The sequence below is a fragment of the Embiotoca jacksoni genome, unplaced genomic scaffold, assembly GCF_022577435.1.
Source record: "Embiotoca jacksoni isolate LCO1_2020_lvr unplaced genomic scaffold, fEmbJac1.0.p SCAF_9, whole genome shotgun sequence".
NCBI lineage: Eukaryota > Metazoa > Chordata > Actinopteri > Embiotocidae > Embiotoca > Embiotoca jacksoni.
Window position 1 is genome coordinate 9,265,676 of NW_027185447.1, and position 18,507 is coordinate 9,284,182.

The 18,507-nt window shown below is 40.1% G+C and overlaps 3 protein-coding genes across 3 annotated transcripts; 2 read left to right on the forward strand and 1 right to left on the reverse strand.

Moving 5' to 3' along the window:
- Positions 1 to 263: 263 nt before the first annotated feature.
- On the forward strand, positions 264 to 4,961 carry atp5pb (ATP synthase peripheral stalk-membrane subunit b). The gene is made up of 7 exons (XM_069141101.1): positions 264 to 375; positions 1,294 to 1,330; positions 1,456 to 1,601; positions 1,838 to 2,001; positions 2,227 to 2,352; positions 4,286 to 4,465; positions 4,707 to 4,961. The coding sequence occupies exons 1-7, from the start codon at positions 348 to 350 to the stop codon at positions 4,782 to 4,784; spliced, it is 759 nt and encodes a 252-aa protein (XP_068997202.1). The 5' UTR covers positions 264 to 347; the 3' UTR covers positions 4,785 to 4,961.
- A 1,471-nt stretch (positions 4,962 to 6,432) lies between these two features.
- Positions 6,433 to 13,809, forward strand: eps8l3b (EPS8 signaling adaptor L3b). Its single transcript, XM_069140569.1, has 19 exons — positions 6,433 to 6,470; positions 6,750 to 6,862; positions 6,951 to 7,015; positions 7,103 to 7,261; positions 7,472 to 7,621; positions 7,767 to 7,849; positions 7,963 to 8,108; positions 8,316 to 8,425; positions 8,511 to 8,703; positions 8,783 to 8,853; positions 9,191 to 9,265; positions 9,908 to 10,053; positions 11,117 to 11,273; positions 11,586 to 11,632; positions 11,773 to 11,860; positions 12,670 to 12,786; positions 12,872 to 12,960; positions 13,042 to 13,174; positions 13,298 to 13,809. The coding sequence occupies exons 1-19, from the start codon at positions 6,433 to 6,435 to the stop codon at positions 13,328 to 13,330; spliced, it is 2,013 nt and encodes a 670-aa protein (XP_068996670.1). The 3' UTR covers positions 13,331 to 13,809.
- Positions 13,810 to 14,011: 202 nt separating this feature from the next.
- LOC138193251 (glutathione S-transferase Mu 3-like) lies at positions 14,012 to 17,912 on the reverse strand. Its single transcript, XM_069141166.1, has 8 exons — positions 17,767 to 17,912; positions 16,432 to 16,507; positions 16,283 to 16,347; positions 16,115 to 16,196; positions 15,809 to 15,906; positions 15,638 to 15,733; positions 14,488 to 14,598; positions 14,012 to 14,306 (listed from the first exon to the last, which is right to left on the reverse strand). Exons 1-8 carry the CDS (start codon positions 17,800 to 17,802, stop codon positions 14,211 to 14,213), a joined length of 660 nt encoding a protein of 219 aa, XP_068997267.1. The 5' UTR covers positions 17,803 to 17,912; the 3' UTR covers positions 14,012 to 14,210.
- Positions 17,913 to 18,507: the final 595 nt, after the last annotated feature.

Sequence of the window (18,507 nt, forward strand, 5' to 3'; positions counted from 1 at the left end):
GCGTGTGTGTGCACACGTGCTGTTTCCTTTACTGACCGTTAGCTTTCATATTTCATATAAAACTCCGGTTCTTGTTATCATTATTTAACCGCAAACTCCATCCAATAAGGTCTTAATCACCTTAAATCATCCAAATACACACGAAGGACAAAGTTGTATCTTTGCACGCAGCGTCACCTAGAGGCTGCTGTCACTAAAATCACGCCGGAGCGCCGTGCTCTAATCTCGCGTTGTTACTCTCGCGTTGTTTCAGGAGGACTTCTCGTGTGTCCGCCATCCTTGTGGCTCTTTGCAGAAGGGCACGGAGAGGCTGGTGTAGGAAGAACTCGGCACTTCACCCTTCAAACATGCTGTCCAGGCTGGTCTTTGTCTCAGGTATGCATCACAGTAGCTTCAAAGACGATATTGAAACTCATTTAATCTGTGACGCGAGCCAGCTGTCAAGTGGGAGAAGTAAAAGTTGAAAGTGAAGCTGAAGGGTAAAGTGAAGGCCGCACTTTGAATGAGACGTGCTAATGCTGGCTGGCTTAGATACGTCGCTACAAGCGAGGTATCGGCTCAGAAACCGGCTCGTCTACTGCATGTGGATTTGTATTTACGGTTATTGGAAATGTCTTTGAATGTTTCTTCATTTCTGTATGATCAAAACTCGATTTCTGTTTGGTTACAGCGAAGCTAACTGAAGCTACATGAGCTAACGTTAGTGCTGCACGCCTGCAAATGTCACCTTATTGACATCGGTCGGGTTTCTACTGTCTCTACTGTCTCTACTGTTTCTACTGTCTCTACTGTTTCTACTGTTTCTACTGTCTACTGTTTCTACTGTCTCTACTGTCTACTGTTTCTACTGTCTACTGTTTCTACTGTTTCTACTGTCTACTGTTTCTACTGTCTCTACTGTTTCTACTGTCTCTACTGTCTCTACTGTTTCTACTGTCTCTACTGTCTACTGTTTCTACTGTCTACTGTTTCTACTGTCTCTACTGTCTCTACTGTTTCTACTGTCTCTACTGTCTCTACTGTTTCTACTGTCTCTACTGTTTCTACTGTCTCTACTGTTTTCAGGTACAAGTTGACAAAACGTATGAGGTCTAATACAAGAGCCCGATTATAATTCAACAATATAACTGTCAATTAGTCCTCCAGTAATGAAGGTTATATTGTTCATTGAGTCAGACTGTTTGTAAGAAGTGTCTATCAATAAAAAAAACAATGAGCAAATTAATATATTGATAAATACAAACATTACTTATAGCCTTGTACTGACACACTTGTCTTACTTGTTGTTTGCAGCCAGTGCCCTGAAAGGCAGTGGCCCCCTCAGAGCTGGGTATGTATCTGAAGCATTGTTTTATTTGTATCTTTGATACCAACATGAAAATGCATTTCAGCAATGAAGAATATAAATCCTTTGAGGCCTGTTCTTCTCAAAGTTATTAATGCCGTCTCCCACAGGCTAGTCCATGGGTCTCACTCCCTGCACACATCGTCCCAGAGTCTGGCCCCAGTGCCCCCTCTGCCAGAGAAAGGAGGCAAAGTCCGCCATGGAATCTTCCCAGAGGAGATTTTCCAGCTTCTATACCCCAAAACTGGAGTCACAGGTCTGTAATTGTTAATCCAGAGTAAGGACTTTCAAGTTCATATTTTCTACCAAAAAGAAAGTCTTCTAAATATAATCCATTGTCTTCAATGAGTGCAATGTTTTCACTCTTGTGTTTTAGGACCACATTCACAATTAGAAATTGTTCAAAAATGAGCTGTAGCTTGATCAATCTCTTTCTAAAAGAAATTCCCCAGATAATCAAAACTGAGTTTGTTTTTTCTGTTCTCGCAATAGGACCCTACATGCTCGGTACTGGCCTCCTCTTCTACATGCTTTCCAAGGAAATCTACGTTGTCAACCATGAGACCATCGCTGCCGCCTCCATAGGTGCTGTCATCGTATATGGTGTCAAGAAGTTTGGTCCAGATGTTGCAGCTTTTGCTGACAAACTGAACGAGGTAGGTTGGAAACCTGATCTGTTTTATTTTTTTTTATAGCTAATAATAGGATACTTGAAACAATTTAACAGATTGGAGTGTGGATGCATATTTTGGTTTTCTAGATTACTGTTCATACTTAAGAATTTTTTAATAACTGTCTGGCTTTCAGATCAAAGATTGTAGCGTCTCTCTTTTTAACCTTTCCAATATCCCTTATCCTTCTGCCATGTTTTTTTTTCCCAGGACAAAGTGGCCAAGGCTCAGGAGGTGAAGGACCTCGCCATAACCAACCTGACTCAAGCTATTGAGGATGAGAAGAAGGAACAGTGGAGAGCAGAGGGAAGATCAATGCTCTTCGACGCCAAGAGGGTAAGTAGCTCGGAACTTTTCAATTTTTATTTCCTAATAGCTTCACTAATGATAATATACTTTTTACACTTCAAAGCACGTTGACAGTTGCTACTTTCAGCTGAAAGGGCAGTAAGTAATCTTTGACATTGTTCAACCTCTGCTGGCAAGAAGTTGAAATTGCAAAAGAAAAATAGGTGAGAGACTGAAGAAATCTGCTTGGACAGTACTGGGATGAGGAACTGTGACTAGGAGTAAAACAAACCCATATGTTGGAAAAATTTGAGGATATGAATATTAATAAAAGCATGTCGGAATTAACATCGATCTTTACAGTGTAGCAGTGTATTTGTTAAAAATACAAAAAGCAATCAAATTCCAAGTCTGCTACTGTTGTGTAGAAAAAAAACGCAGCACTTTTACGTTTGCTTTGGAAAGCAATAACCTTCGTGAGTACGTTTTCCAAGTTACGTCGCTTGATCCACATGAGCACCTGAGTTACACGTGTTTTCTATGCAGCTGGTCGGAGCACATTTCCAATTTTAGGGAGCAAAAAGAAGTGGCAAGGCAAAACCAATGAGTACAGGGAGCGGGACGCAACAATTGTGCTGTTGAGGGTGAGAAACTTGAGTGTTGTCAACATGCTGCGAGTCGGCAAATGTCATGTTGGGGAACCCAAGTGCCATCTTGCCACGGTTTAGGTCGTGTGTACTGAATGTTTTCCGTCAAACACCTCAGGGTATCAGTTGAACTCTGTGTTTGACAGTCTGACCCCGAGGAGCAAATTCACGGTGCGCAACCCTGCAAATAACGAAACAAAACCCCACCCTGGTCGCTCCTGACCTGACGCACTTTCTTTGGTCTTGGTTTGCCCGTTTTGAAACATGAATGTCATTCAAAACACCTCACCCGGCTCATTGCTCCATTGCCACAGATTTTCTGAAGCATTTCAATGGTCTCTCTTGCTGATTTTCCCGAGTTCAGCACTATGTTTGATCTGTGCTCTCTGCTCATGTTCATGGAGAAATTGCCAATATGCTCAGACCAGTGGTCGCAAAAACATGTGTAACTCAGGAACTCATGATGATCAAGTGACATAACTTGGAATACGCGGATCAGGGGCGCAGCTTCCCCTCCGCGCTCGCCACGGTGCTGCATCCTGTTCGCGTGCCACAGGAGCAGTCGCTGAACTTTTTGATTGCCCTTTGTAATTCATATATTTGCAGTGATAAATGAACTTTTGCTATCTTTAGAAATCAGCAGTCTGTTTAAAGATATACAGCACTGTGCAAAAGTTCCAGGCACCAAAAGAGAAGTGAAATAAAAAAAAATATTTCCTGCCTTTGTCTTTAAAACAGTTCCAGTTTTCTTCAGTACATTTGTGCATAAAGTTTAAGGTACTCTGCAAGTAGGATTTTGAAACAGAATGTAATGTAGTTCTTCTCCGGATTTAGACTTTTCGTCTCAGTGTCTTCTCTCTCTTCATGTGATCCCAGACTGACTCCATGATGTTGAGATGAGGGCTCTGTTGTGGTCATACTATCTGGTGAAGGGCTACTTGTTCTTGTCGCTGAAGACGGCTCTTTATGCCCAGGCATTATGGTTGGATTTCTTGTCATGCTGAAGATTGTATTTGTGGACCAACCAGATGCCTCCCTCACCTCTGAAGCACCTAATAGTTTTGCAGAGTACTGTATGTCCAAATTCTGGCTGCACAGGTCAGATTTGTGTCACCTCTTGACTGAAGTCAAATTTACTTCTAAAGTATGGGCTAAGGAGAAAACTGCATCAATATATTTTTCTCGCTGGTCACTTAAATCTACTTTCAAACTGTTTTGACTTAAATTTCAACACAATATTAAGAGCATGTAAAAAATGCATTTGGACTAGAAAATGCAATTTTTTTTTTTGTTGCCGTTACAAAGACTTACATGGACTCTTCTTTCCCTCTCAGAATAATGTGGCAATGCTGTTGGAGACCAACTACAGAGAGAGGCTACATATGGTGACCAATGAGGTGAAGAGGCGCTTGGATTATCAGATCGCCCTGCAGGATCTCCACCACCGGATGGAGCAGGAGCACATGGTCAACTGGGTGGAGAAGAGCGTCATCAGCAGCATCACTCCTCAGCAGGTCAGTCTTTTTCTTGTCAGAAGCCTCCAGCTAAACAATGACTCTCACCTTGGGAGATTGCTCATGTAAACATATTGCTTTATTGTGGTGAGTTTGTTTTTTGTAAAAAGTTGTTATGTACTACTTAGGTTAGTGGCTTGTTTTTACGAATAACCAGTTTTTTGTGTTGTTTACTTGGTATACTGGCTCGGATACAAGATATTTTAACTCCAGTTCTGTCTTTTTTGTTGTTATTTTTCAGGAGAAAGAGAGCATCGCCAAGTGCATCACAGACCTGAAGGTGCTGGCCAAGGCCACTCAGGCCAAAGCTACAGTCTAAACTGTCCTGGCTCTAGAAGAGGCTGCTCTAACCCCTAACTCATTGTCCCGAGACGAGACGTTACTTTTCTTTACAGAATAAAATATTTCCTCTTTAACAATTGTCTCTGTCAATAATATGGGTGTGTACAGTATTTACACGTCAACAGATGGTAAAATAAATGGTTCTCTTATTCAACTTCAACTGTTTTGTTTGAATTTTTCCAGTTCAAGCACTGTTCTTTTTCCTTTCTCAATGTTTTAGTTACCTTTGCTATGTAGTCTCCCTGACGTCACCATTTTATGACATGATAGAATATACTTACAAGCTGCATAATTGCACAAGTAGACTTATTTCTGGTGCACTTAAGACCTTTGATCACTCTGGAGGAGGTACTGTGAAGCATGCATAAACCTTTGGACTCATAATGAGCCACAGATCTACTGCCTTCTACCCTACCTTGAGTACTTTACCACAAATGACAAATCAGGCCAACCCTCCTGATCCGTCGCTCCTATCAGGTCCTTGCACTTTGATCCTGGTGCTTTCAGGTGAAAGTCAAGAAAATCTCGGTAAAGCTGTGTGAGGAGCAGGTGCTTTCTGCTGTGAGACGTTTTGGTGGCAAATCCTTTTGAAAGAGGAACCGTAACACTGGAGCAGAGCTGACACTGACGGGTAATAACTGGCTATAGAAACTGTAAATGTCATTTGATTAGAGTTTATAACTGAAGGAGGTTAAATAAATCTTCACTGGGAGCAGCATTGCATCCTGTTCTGAAATGGAAATGTGTTTACTATTGCAGAAAGTGGGTTGTTACCCGGAAATCTCAATTTACAGCCGACGTTCAGACCCGGAGGTATGTGACGATTTTAAGTTAATTTCTGAATCTAAAACAAACTAAAGTGATGATGTGTGTACTACATCATGTTGCTGATTTGGGGCAGGTGTCTGAAAGAACTCTTAACCTTTGGTCAAAATATAATTTATACTGATCCACTGTAGATGCTGGTCTGTGTACTCATGAGCTTCTTCAAGCTAGTTTAATAATTCTTGAAATTATTTGCTCGCTTAAACCTAAATTTATAACTTTTTCTTGTAATTGATTAACAGGATTTCCCTCTTTGTGCTTTATTATCGTTTCTGTTTGCACTTTAATTCAGTTTTAAAGCAACACACTCAGACTTTTGCTGACTATCACACAGTAGTGACATGAGATCACTAAACGATAAAATGTAGTTACACAAGTAGAAAACAGACCTCAGCAATGTCACTTATACAGAAAAATATTACAAAGTTTAGTCATTCCTAAAATGCTGGTGATACCAGATTAATAAAGACTAGCAGTTAGACCCGAGTCTGTTCGATTTAGATAGCGTGTCTCTTATTGCTTATAAATTGAACTTTTATTTTTGAGGTGTTAGACAAGGTGTTATTTTTTGCCATAAACTGTCAGAATCTGTATGTATCCAAACTTGTTGAACACATCCTCTGTACGTTTTGTGAGGAGTGAGTCCATACGACCATCTTTCCTGGTTGAGTCTGAAACTAGTGCAATGTGTCACTATGCGTACTGTATAACTTTACCAACATGAGAGATGTGTTTTCTTACAGGTTGGAGCGGCTTCCAGGTGATTCATGCCAATCTGAAGTTTAAAAACTTAGGCGATCATGTTTGGAAACACCAGCCATTTCTCTTATTCCCCGAGGTCAGTAAATGTTCAATTTTACTTTTATGTGCAACAGTCATTTATGAATTTCCATCTGAGGTCTAATTACAGCACTCTACATACCTGTTCACACCCTTTCCTCATAAAACACTACTGTGCTGTGGTAACTGCAGCTGATTTGAGTTGAGGCTTATCTCCACATCGCTGTGCTGGTGACCAACATGCTTTTACTGACATGTAAGGGGCCCAAGCTGTTGACAGTCGGCTCATGTACCCGACTCCACCTGCTTTAATAACTTACCTTTTATTATTCCTCAGGGGTTTCTCACCAGAAGACCTCCCTCAACAGAGACAGGCCTTTCAACAGAATGACCTCAGAGATTCTTCACTGCGGAAAAGCATGTCCAGACCCAGTGGAAGATCCATATATAGTATGTTCAGACATTAAAACAGCTCCTACCTGCTTCTATGCTCACTTATGTGGTAGTAAAATGATTTCATAAATGTCCTTTACATCAGTGCAGAGAAGGGAGTACTCGGAGGGGCTGAACAGACAACCTGACAACTTTAACTTCAGAGTGGAGGTAAAGTTTTGTGACATCAACATCATGGAGACGCATGTTACAAACAACATCCTTCAGCTCTCTTCACCCTCCACAATGTCTCCACAGCATCTGTTCACCGGGGAGCTGGATGGCCAGGATATGAAGACGGTGAACGACTGCGTGGCCAAGCTCAAGAGCCTGGATGCCAAAGGTCGTCTGTGGCCTCAAGAGATGATCATGGAGGTTCAGGGAGTTCATCTTCTGCTCAGTGACATTGAAACCAAGGTAGGCAAAATTACACAAACATAACCATTTGAAGGGTGATTTGACATAACTGTATATCATAGAAATTTGTACACGAGATAAACATTAAGAGTCTGACATAACAAAATATTAAAGAGACATTTTTAGATGCTTGGACAATACTTTCAATATTGACTATTAACTGTCTATTCACGTCCATTAACCTGTGGTCCCGTCACTCTGGCTCTTCAGGCCGAGCTGGAGTCTATCCCTTTGAGTTGCATCGTACAAACCAAAGCTGTGCTGGACAGCTGCGTCTACAACTCTGTGCTGACACTCACTGTGCAGGAGCGCAGCAGACGGGTCCCGCAGGTCTTTATGTTCCAGTGTGAGGAGACCAGGGTGAGTCCCACTTCTCAAGAAGCAGCAGTGATCTGCTAACTCTGACCTCAAGAGAAGGGAGAGGTGTTTGTAGAAGGTATCTGTACTTCATAACAACATGGATGTGGTGTCACTGAGTTTGATTAAAATGAGGTCTGTTTTACAGGCACAGCTCATTAAGAGTGATCTGGACAAGGCAATCCGAACAGGAGGCGATCTGGACTCACGCAGAGAGCTGTCTGACATCAGGTGCAGTGTTAAGATACATGAATAAACAGAAATGTAATCAGACTTAAGAGAAAGCAGGAGAAGAACAAATGTAGAAAAACAACTCATTAACTGCTGTTTGTTGATGTTTTCAGGATTAATCTTGAGAATATCATCGGTCAACATACCTCAGGAAGTTTCCAGCAGGTCAGGCCCCATCCTGTGCAGCAAGGGAGGGGCCAGCCACCGCTGCCACCAGCACCGGACCCGCTGGCTACACAGTGGAGCAACAGAGAGCCAGGTACGTTGTAAACATGGAAAATAAACTTTCATCACTGACACGAGTTAACTGCTTATCTACAACTGACTTGTACATTTTTTTATTTCTTCAACAACAGTTTATGGATGTGTTCTCTGCAAACAAGCAATATACGAATCTGTTTTATACTGCGTCAACATGCTCTTGAGTTTTTGTCCAAAAAACTTTTTAAAAAAAATTTCCAATTAGATTATATGCCTCTTCCACGACTCCATGCTTCACAAGAGGAAACAATGCGCCATCCTGACTTTCATGAATCACAGCGCGGCCCCAAGAAAACAGAATCGGACAGGAACACGGTTAGCGCTGCGATAATAACCGTTTACACAAGCTGTAGGTAAGGGATTATATCAGTCACTAATAAATTTTATTTATTTCTTTTAGGACATTTTAAACCATGTCATAAATGATTTGGAGATCTTCATGAACAAAGTGATGGCTGTAGTAAACATATCCTCACAGAAAGAGGACAAGAAGAAGAAGAAAAATGCATATATGAAGATGAAATCAAAGAAAAATGGTAAAATTTTTCACCAGTTTCTCTTTTCCACAGACATGTTATACCAACCTCCTCTTGGTATAAACTGTAAACTCTTTAGCAGAGATGTTTGTTGTCTGGAGTTTTTAATGTGATTGTATCTCTTCTGTAACACCAGCTCTCAAAATACCGCCCTGGCAGGAATATCTCTCCTTTCTTCAGAAAATCAAATATGGGCTCAATCTGCTGGTAAGTACATGTTCAGATAAATATCACCACAGATTACATACATTGGGAGGCTGTGGCTCAGATGATAGAGCGGGTTGCCCACTAGTGGGAAGGTTGGTGGTTTGAACCCCGGCTCCTACATGCCTTGAGCGAGACACTGAACCCCAAGTTGCTCCTGATGGCGTACCGTGAATGTGTGTGAATGTACTCCTGATGGTGAGCACCTTGCATGGCAGCGCAGTCTCACTAGTGTGTGAAGGGGTGAATAAAGCGCTTTACAATGCTCAAATGTGTTAACTGGAGTGTGTGCTTGCAGCAGGTGGGACTGAATTTTTTTTTTTCCTTCCTAACATTACAGGGCCAGCTGGACGGTATCCTCACCCAGCCCAGTGCCCCTGACTTTGTCCACATCTTCTTCACTATCTTAGGCACGGTAAGATCTTCTTAGTGGTGACCATTTCACAAATATAGTGCAGTAATACACAATGTGGGCCCACTGTTAAAGAACGGTGAGTAAACAAAAAAAGTGCAAATAGTGCTAAAATCCTAGTGGAAAAAATTAACGGACTTATTTTGAATCATGAGCATAATGTGCTTTTCAAACACGGTAAAACTTGTAATCCTCACCAAATTTTAAGAATTTAAACTGAACAGTATGAAATATGACATTAATAGTCAGACTTACCTAATCCTAAACCTGTTTACAAATACTAAAGTGCTCGAATCAGACCTTACGATGTGACGAAGTTAGTTTTGGTCGTTACTGTCATGACAACGCTTTCAACAGCCCTTTTGTATAGTCTATGGCAACAGCAAGTGGCTATACAGCTCATGTCCTGCGTCATGGGAAATGTATGTCTTTCAAAATAAAAGCGCAGAAGTTCTGTAGGTTTGAAAAAATATTTTAAATTTGTTTTCTTCATGCACACATACACTCAAAAAGGCCAAGTGGGTTGCGACACCGCTGTTCTTGTTTCAAGGTTCCAGTTATTTGTCTGCTTTAGTTCTGGTGTTCATATCGATGCTCTCTTTTTTGTGACAGCAAATACTTTTTTTGTTTTTAATTTTTCCACAGATAGTTCCTCATTATTCTGCAGAGCTGCCTCCCAAAGTTCTCTCTCCCCTGCTGACAGAGACAGCTCTGAGGCTGCTCAGTCAGGTCCTCAGCCCGGAGGAGGACGGCCTGTGGAACTCTTTAGGAGACAGTTGGAACATCCCGAGGTGAGGCCCTTTTTTAAAGCGTATGCAAGCCTCTGATAGTAAGTGCACCGACCTGCCATGGCACGCCTTAACTTGGGACATAGTGCGTCTGTTTGCTGATATGTAAATACAGGCCAGAGATAATGCTGCATTCATGTAATCTGGAAAAAAAAAAAAGGTAGACAGGGACATTTTAATTTGAAACTAACAATAATTTCAGTTTTAAGATGATAAAATTATTTTTGAGATTCAAAGTTTGGCAATGTACAACAATGAGATTCTGTTAAGAATATATTAATCTTTTACTAATGGCTCATTAATCAGTTATTAGACATGAGAGGAACAGCTTTAGGGTTATCAAATTGGTAAAATAAATTATTTATAGCTGCATTTTAGGTGCAAAAAACAAAAACCTGGCAACCCAATGTTTTTTTTAATTTTCTTGTTAAGAGCTTTTAAACGATCTATACAACATTGATTTATTTATTAACCATTGATAAACCATTAAATAAATAGTTAAAAATTTTGGAGAATACAATTGATTGGGGAAAAAGAAAAAAAGCTTGATACAACTAATGTCTGTCTTTTAAATATGAAACTGCTAACCTACCTCAGATAAAAGATTAAAAAAAAAAAAAAAAAAAAAAAAAATCTGCCTGTAAACAAGAAGTTACTGCCAGACAACAAGCGGAGACTCACTCATTGTCAAACCAGAACTTTTCATTTTTACACTTTGGTTAATTAGTAAACCTTAGAGGTACTGGTTTTCTAACCTTTGCACTGGTGCAGGCTACTTCCAGTCTTTATCTGAAGCTAAGCAAACCAGCTACTGGCTGTCTCATGTGACCTTCTTAACTATCTCTCAGCAAGAAAAAAACTCCACCAGTTATTACCCAAAATGTCAATTTATTTCTGTAATTTGTCACTCATTAGAAAGTGTTACCAAAGTATTTTGTAACCACACTCCTAAAATTGCTCCTGCTTTGTACTGTTTGTGGATTACATTTACATTTCCTCCATTTCCTCCAGTTTCTTTTTGTTTTTTACTTGGCTGACAGTTTTCTGTTCCCCTGTCCCCCCTCAGGTCTCGATGGCCGGATGATGATGTTCCACCTTACATCCCTGACTTCTACGACGGCTGGCAGCCACCTGCACCACCTCATGTATCTTCGCTGCCCCCCTATCAGAACGGTGCACTGAGCCGGAGCAGCAGCCAGCGCTTCCCACCCGGCCAACCCAGTGTAAGTCAGAGCTGCTCAACCACAGCGATGCGACGACACCTTGACCTGAGGAAGTGCAGCCATACTGATATGTTGCTTAGTTAACTTTCCCATATGGTAGATTACAGTGATACCAATTAAGACAGACGTTGAAACTATAATATCACCATTTCAAAAGATGGACAAGCTTTTAAGTGGCTATATTCAATACTCCCCTGTGGAAATCAACTACTTTTAATATTTTTTTTCAAAACCACAAGAGAGGAAAAATATCTCCAGTGAGGCCATTGTCAAAAGGTTTGTAATAATTTTAATAATGGTGTATTTTTACAGCCTGTGGCCAGCGGTCCATGGAGTTCAGCACCACCAACACCACCACAGTAAGTATCAATACACAGCAGTAAATATGGCTTCATGAGCACATTTGATGCAAACATCCCTTCAGTGCTCACTGTGTTTTATTCTGGTTATCAGCATTGTTGTCACAAAGTGTCTCCGTCTGCTGCTGTTTCAGCTCCAGCGAGCCTGCCCAGTACATGCGGGTCATTTACGACTTCTTGGCCAGGAACAACCGGGAGCTGAGTATCATGAAGGGCGAGGTGGTTCAGGTGAGATGACAAACATCTTAGAATCACTAGATCACTCAGGAATACAAAAAATATCCTTGTGTTCGGCGACACAGGGCAAAGATTGCTTGAATAGAAATCGAATTTACGGCGAGCACTAGAAGATTCTTCATATCAACTATGTCTGGAGCAGTTTACTGTCTGCTGTACAAACCACTTTGTTACATCAGGAAAATGAAATTAATTAGAATAACTGGTCTCAAATTTACTGCCCACGCAGTTGGATTTAAACATCCACCTACACTCACAGAATCTGTTTTATATGTTACAAAAAAATTCTCCAACAGTCCACATGATGTTTGTTTACAAACAATGTCAGTGTGGATATAATGAGCAAATTATAAAAATGCAAAAGAAAATGTTTCAGCTCCATAAGAAATAAAACTAAAGTACAGATGTGGTCACATCCACTGGAAGCAGCTGAAAATGTTTCCAGTGTATAACTATATTGGCTGAATGTGTAAATCAAACATATATTATTTTCCTGCCAATATTAAAATGTCCTACCTTCTCGTCTATAATGCACCCTGAGACTTCAGTTAATTGTAATTTAGGGAATTGTAATTCAGTGAAAAGCAGAAACATTAAAACACAAAGCTGGCTTCTGAAATGCTTCCAGCAGAAACCAGAATTGTAGCAGAGGGCAGCCAACGTCCAGGCTTTATGTTTTAATTCTTCCAACTACATTCATGTATGAGCGGCTTTTTCCAGTTAAGTTTGTATATTCACCATGGTCTCAATCACAGCTGACATCACTGTCAGTATTAACAAAATGTTCTGGTCTTTTACAGGTGATTCAGAAATCTAAGCAATGGTGGCTTGTTCGCAACACACATGATCAAGAAGGCAACGTTCCTCAGAATGTTTTGGAGCCGATGAGGAGCGGCGGACCGATGGAAGATCGACCGGTGAGATGAGTGATGTGTAGCACTGGTGAGTAACCCTCCTAACAGATCTCGTGCGATAATTTGTTCCCCTCACTCCTCCTCACAGCAGGACACTCGTGGCCCGGTGACCCTGGATATGGCCTCCCCACCCGCAGAGGTGAAAGCCTGGTTTGAGTACAAAGGTTTCTCCAAAATGTGAGTGACATTTTAACAGAGGAGTTGGGCACTTCATGATGTTTGCACTATAAACAAGAATTGTATACAATTGTATAACAGCACGGTCAGAACCCTCGGCGTGCTGAGTGGACAACTTCTTCTGGGAATGAGTAAAGACGAGATAAGGACTGTGTGTCCAGAAGAAGGAGGCAAGGTCTTCTTCCAGCTTCAGGCTGTTAAGTCAGCAATTGCAGTAAGTAACAGGTCATATGACTGACACACAACACACACACACACACACACACACACACACACACACACACACACACACACACACACACACACACACTCTAATGCTTTATCTTGTTCCCTGTAGCTGGCCAGTGAACCGTACGACAGCCGCTACTAAACCACTGCTCCCGTCCTTAAGATTCTTCCCCCCTGAATTTTCATCCACGGATCAACATCTGGATTCAATGGTGTCAGAATTAACCCTTTAATGGCAGAAATGATTTTTCTACTTTCCGCTTGAATTGAACATCACGTGCTGTGTTAGCCTGTTATTTAAGGGAAAGCACTTTGAGTGAGTGAAACTTCTATATGTTGTACAATTTATCATCAGCAAAACTTTTTAGTTACTCAAAGTTAATTTATACTGTAATTTTCTACTTAAACTGTACTTCTAGTTAAGTAAATTGTATGCTTCTAAATTGATCAAATACCAAACTATAAATGTGTAGAAATTCATGATCTATCCAACACCTCTTTCCTCTTATTAACCATGTTGGACGTCATTGTGAGATACGTATAAAATATAAATCTCTTCTGCTGCATTAACTTATGTCTATATTTTTATATTTAATTAATGTTTCTGAAATGTGATTTACTGTACAGAATGTGAAATTAAACTTTTATTACGGAATCCATGAAACAAAGTTAGTTCAAGATTTACTTTAATCTGTTCAAATTTTTTTTTTTTTTTTCAAATTTAACAATAAGTGCTTCAAATTAAAGTTTCCATATTACAACTTGGTAACAACAGTAAAAAAAAAAAAAAAAAAAAAAAATTTTTTTTTTTTTTTTTTTTAAATATAAATCAAACTAAAAATGGTTTTGAACAATGTAATGTTAAAGGACATTAAACCTAACTAACCAACTAGTTTACAGCTTGTAAAAGGGCAAATAGTACAGACCAACTTTCTTCTAGTCTTGAATCTACTCAGCGAGTCAGTTGCACTTGTGAACATTTTTCTTTCCAGTATTTCTCTAAGGCATGAATACATTGTTCTTTACTCTTTCTTGTTTCCCCATTTGGCCATCTTGTTGTTGACAGGAGTCTTCATGTACCTGTCTGACTTCATGTAGGCAGCAATCTTCTCCAGAGCCTATGAGGATATACAAAATGATTTGATTAAAAAACACTATTAACATGGCAAGACCAACACAGAAGCACCTCTACTGATACATCATACACAGGAAAAAAAAAAAGGTGCAGTATTAGTACTTAGATTTCCTGACTAACTTTCAGTGTACGATGTGCTGCTGGTTCAAGTTGAGTGTTCTCACCTCAAAACGGTCCAAAAGATCTTTGAGGTTCTTGAAGTCATCCAGACATGTAGATTGAAACATCCTGTGCTGATCCAACAGCTCGTACATGATGAAGTCCACGAAAGTGATCTGTCGTGAAGGAAACATATTTACAAGTTAAAAGTAACATAATGGCTTAAGATAGATACTTTATTAATCCTGCAAGGGGAATTTGTTTTGCTATGGCAACATGTACAGGGTAAAAGCAATAAAAATGACAATGAAAATAGAGCAGACTTTAAATCAATAGTCAATAGTTTTATACTGTATGGACAATCAAACAGGACGTCACCAATAGCATACAGGTCAACATGGAGGTTTGAAAATGTCAGGGAGTAGTTTTACCTAAAAAAAAATACAAACCAGAATTGTTTGTATTCTTCTTTATATTTAAGTTAGGATAAAATAAACATCTATTTATCACACTGGAGTTCAACACTGTGGTACCAAACAATAGCAACATTTAAAATACTCATTAACATAGTATCACTAAATGTGTCTATGTATGCATTTTCTTTTGAGTTTACGCGTGTTGTTGCATATTAAACTGAATCTAGCAGACTTTACAGAAGGCGTGGCCACCATCCTGGTGAGGAGTAGGTGTAAATGGTGACAGTTCAGTCCACCTCTGCCCAAATTTGCTGGTGTGTATTTTAGGTGGAACGCTTTTTGATAATGACCAAGTTCGCTGGCTCATTCAAGCAGCATCCAGCTGGCCTGCCTGCCTGAACAGGGGGCAGCTGTGCATACGCCCCTTGAACTGGGTGGTGCTGGATGAGTTGAAATTGTGTGTAGCGTGTGGTTTGGGTGTGTCGCAGTCGTTTCATTGACGATCTTGCAACTTCAGACAAAAATACTAAATTTGTACATCCGTGTAAGATGATTATTAAAATAAAGTTTGACGATCATGAAAATGACTTGAGTTTCACAAAAAACAAAACGGAAAGGCACCGGGAGATGTCCTTGACATATGGGCGAAACCCAGGAACAACGAGAGTGTTGACAGGTTCGATCGTAGTGATAAAACCCCAGAGAATGAGTTGCGCAACTCTGCAGTTCTCTCAGCTCTGAGGCTTTATAACCTTTTAAAGCTCATTGTTGTTGTTTGACAGACCATGAAATTACATACCTTGTCACCAGCAAACCACTTCCTGTCTCCCAAGAAACTTGAGAGTTGCTTCAGTGAACCTGCCAGCGTCTTAAGGTACTCTGGCTTCAGGTTATCCTGATGTCAGAAAGGTGAGACCGGCATTAGAGGAGGTTCAAAGGCCTAAAATTACATTAAATTATATATACTCACAAAGTCGGAGTAGCACAACCTCACGAAGCCGTTTCTGAAGTCCATGGCCTGGTTCTCCATGATGTCCACTCGGACCCGTTCATCCTCAGTCTCTCCACCTGTTATCAGATCACAGTTTCCACTCAGGAAATAAAGACAGACCTGCTGCACCTGAAGCCTGGAATTTATATATACTTATGCTTCTTTTGTTTAAAAGGAGAAAAACCTGTGGCTATATCAGCTTGGCCAGTCAATTAATAAAAATGGAAATAAAAAACACATTATCTCTTTAAAAAAAAGTCTGTGGAATGAACACACAATACTTACACAAATTATGCTTATGAGCGATGTATCTCATGATAGCATTGCTCTGCACTATCTTCCTGTCTCCATCCTCCAAGTAGGGGAGCTATGGTGAGATGTTAATCATAATATTAGTTGATGGTTTAAACTTTCCTGCTCAACAAAAAATTATCACACGTTAAACTCTCTTACGTTGGGAAAGGCCAATCCCAGTTTGTCTTTTTCGTCGAACCAGCAGCTCTTATCGTAGTTTGGAGCTGTGTGAGAGAAATGCAGGTCACACAAGTGAGCCAGATCTTTTGTTAAACGTATGAAAGCTGTAAGAGGAAATGCAAAGTTACCTTCACCGCAGACATAAAACTTGTTCTCGTACTTGGTGCCGGTGTACTCCAGCAGGAGGCGAGCGGGTTGGGCAAGCTGCACAAGAGTTCACAATCAGGGACGGGAGAGAGAGGTTGGTTTAATGTCCACACGTTTGAGATCTGAGGTTTACGATGTGGACGGAGGTCACGCACTGACATTTCTTGGTATAATTTCAACAGTTGTTTTACCTTTTTAAACTGTATATACAAGCAGTACTTTTGGGGGCTAAAACATTAGTTTAGTTTTAAGATGTTAACATATTAGACCGACCAATCAGTAATTAGTTGATCAACTTAAAAGATGGCAATCATATCTTAATTGTTTAAAGGAAATCACATAAATTTAAGTAATTCATACTATAATCCAATAAATCTCTAAGTATGTATGTATGTATGCATGTCCTTCGAAAGCTTGACAGTCGTTCGTCCCGTCTGCTTCAAACTTGGTTGGTATGTTCCTGAGGACCTGACATTGTGCACTAGTGTGCAATATCGACATCTGACATATTTGATAGTGAGCGAGTTCAAAATATTTTCAAGTCCATGCACAATAAAACCTAGAGCTGAGATAGCAGTATGTGGGTACTTTGCCCCCAATTTCTTTGCCGTTTGCCTCCTAATTTCCTGTATTTTTTTTTTAAATTTCTTGGTCTCATTAAATGCAAACTGGTAAAACATAGGTTTAGACTCAAGTTACTTGAGATCATTATAAACCAGAACAATCAAAAGTGATGATTATTTAAAAAAAAGTTTAAATTTTTTTAAATAGTTACTTGTAAAGTTAGACTGTATTGACCAGTAGCGGTTTGACTAAAGAATATGATTATCAGTTTAGCCTATAATTTACGTTATAGCTTGCTTATCTCTTACCATAGCGGCACAAAAACAGCCATTGAAAAAAAACCCCACCATAAATCGACTGCATTTTGAACAGTGCATGCGGGTTTGCATGTTAACTCCCATAGACATCTCCGCAGCACAATACATAAACATCTTTGATATAAAATCAAAACTGATATTTCTTCACATTCTGTGGACAATTTTGTAAACTCGTTACGTCACTGATGGAGACAACACAATTTCAGCACGTGCACGCAAAGCCGCTCCGGGTGTTGCACATTTGACCGAGCAGACAGCACTTCTTATATGCTCAGGAATCACAATAACGTTGCGCAATAAAAGTGAAAACGTTTACAGACGACACTAACAGTTTGAGAGGCGGCGAGGCGGGCCGAGGTCTGGTGAACCTCCAGCTGCTTCTTGCAAACAACAGGAGGTCGTTATTTCACGTAACGACGGAGACGGCGAACTTACCCCGCGAATATCCCAGTAAGCCAGTTTCATCGTCATTTTGAATCACTTTCTGAGACCAAACGTTGCAAGAGGAGACTGAAGCGAAGCGCTGATCGCTGCAGAAGAGACGGAGTGGTTAGCTGCAGCCTGAGAGGGGAGAGGCGGAGGTATTGGGCGGGGCGAACCTTGTCACACTTGCGCTGCTTCTGGTTCTTCCGACTTGTGCTGACATGACCTGTATGGAGTACCGACACTGCAAAACTCTAAAACAAAGAAATGACTCTCTGAAATTATTTATATGCAATTAAATGCACCGCAACAAAAACATGAATGAATGATAAGACATTAATTCACTGAGAATTGGAGAGTATTATTTCTGTTTTGCTTCTGTATTTATTTACTTATGTATTCATTTCCCTATTATTTATTTTCTCATTTGCATCTCCATTTAAGTTTTTAATTGATCAATTTTACTAAATGATGTATTTATTTCTGTACTTTGCATTCCCCCCATTTATATTTTCATGTATTTTTGTATTTTTTTACATCATGTCATGTATTTCTGCTTTATTATGCAAATAAGGGGTCTGTCATTCAAAGTTTTTCATTGGCTTGATGGATCATCAGGGTGCTGATATGTGGACAATTTTGATTACTTTCTGAGTGTTTTAAAACTAAACATCGTACATATTGCACCTTTAAAGAATGATCTAGTTGCAGCCATACCTGATGGCTCGAGGTTAGGCAATTGTTGAGAGACTT

What these genes read in the sequence shown, in the direction of transcription:
- eps8l3b (XM_069140569.1), top strand. Translation starts at nt 6,433, where the DNA reads ATGTTTGGAAACACCAGCCATTTCTCTTATTCCCCGAG. An exon ending in GTGGAGCAACAGAGAGCCAG is followed by an intron (nt 8,109 to 8,315) that starts GTACGTTGTAAA and finishes ATTTCCAATTAG; the next exon opens with ATTATATGCCTCTTCCACGA. An exon ending in TGAAGGGCGAGGTGGTTCAG is followed by an intron (nt 11,861 to 12,669) that starts GTGAGATGACAA and finishes GGTCTTTTACAG; the next exon opens with GTGATTCAGAAATCTAAGCA.
- LOC138193251 (XM_069141166.1), bottom strand. Translation starts at nt 17,802, where the DNA reads ATGACGATGAAACTGGCTTACTGGGATATTCGCGGG. An exon ending in TGGGATTGGCCTTTCCCAAC is followed by an intron (nt 16,197 to 16,282) that starts GTAAGAGAGTTT and finishes ATCTCACCATAG; the next exon opens with CTCCCCTACTTGGAGGATGG. An exon ending in AGTGGTTTGCTGGTGACAAG is followed by an intron (nt 14,599 to 15,637) that starts GTATGTAATTTC and finishes CCTTCACGACAG; the next exon opens with ATCACTTTCGTGGACTTCAT.
- atp5pb (XM_069141101.1), top strand. Translation starts at nt 348, where the DNA reads ATGCTGTCCAGGCTGGTCTTTGTCTCAG. An exon ending in CAGGCTGGTCTTTGTCTCAG is followed by an intron (nt 376 to 1,293) that starts GTATGCATCACA and finishes TGTTGTTTGCAG; the next exon opens with CCAGTGCCCTGAAAGGCAGT. An exon ending in AGTGGCCCCCTCAGAGCTGG is followed by an intron (nt 1,331 to 1,455) that starts GTATGTATCTGA and finishes CGTCTCCCACAG; the next exon opens with GCTAGTCCATGGGTCTCACT.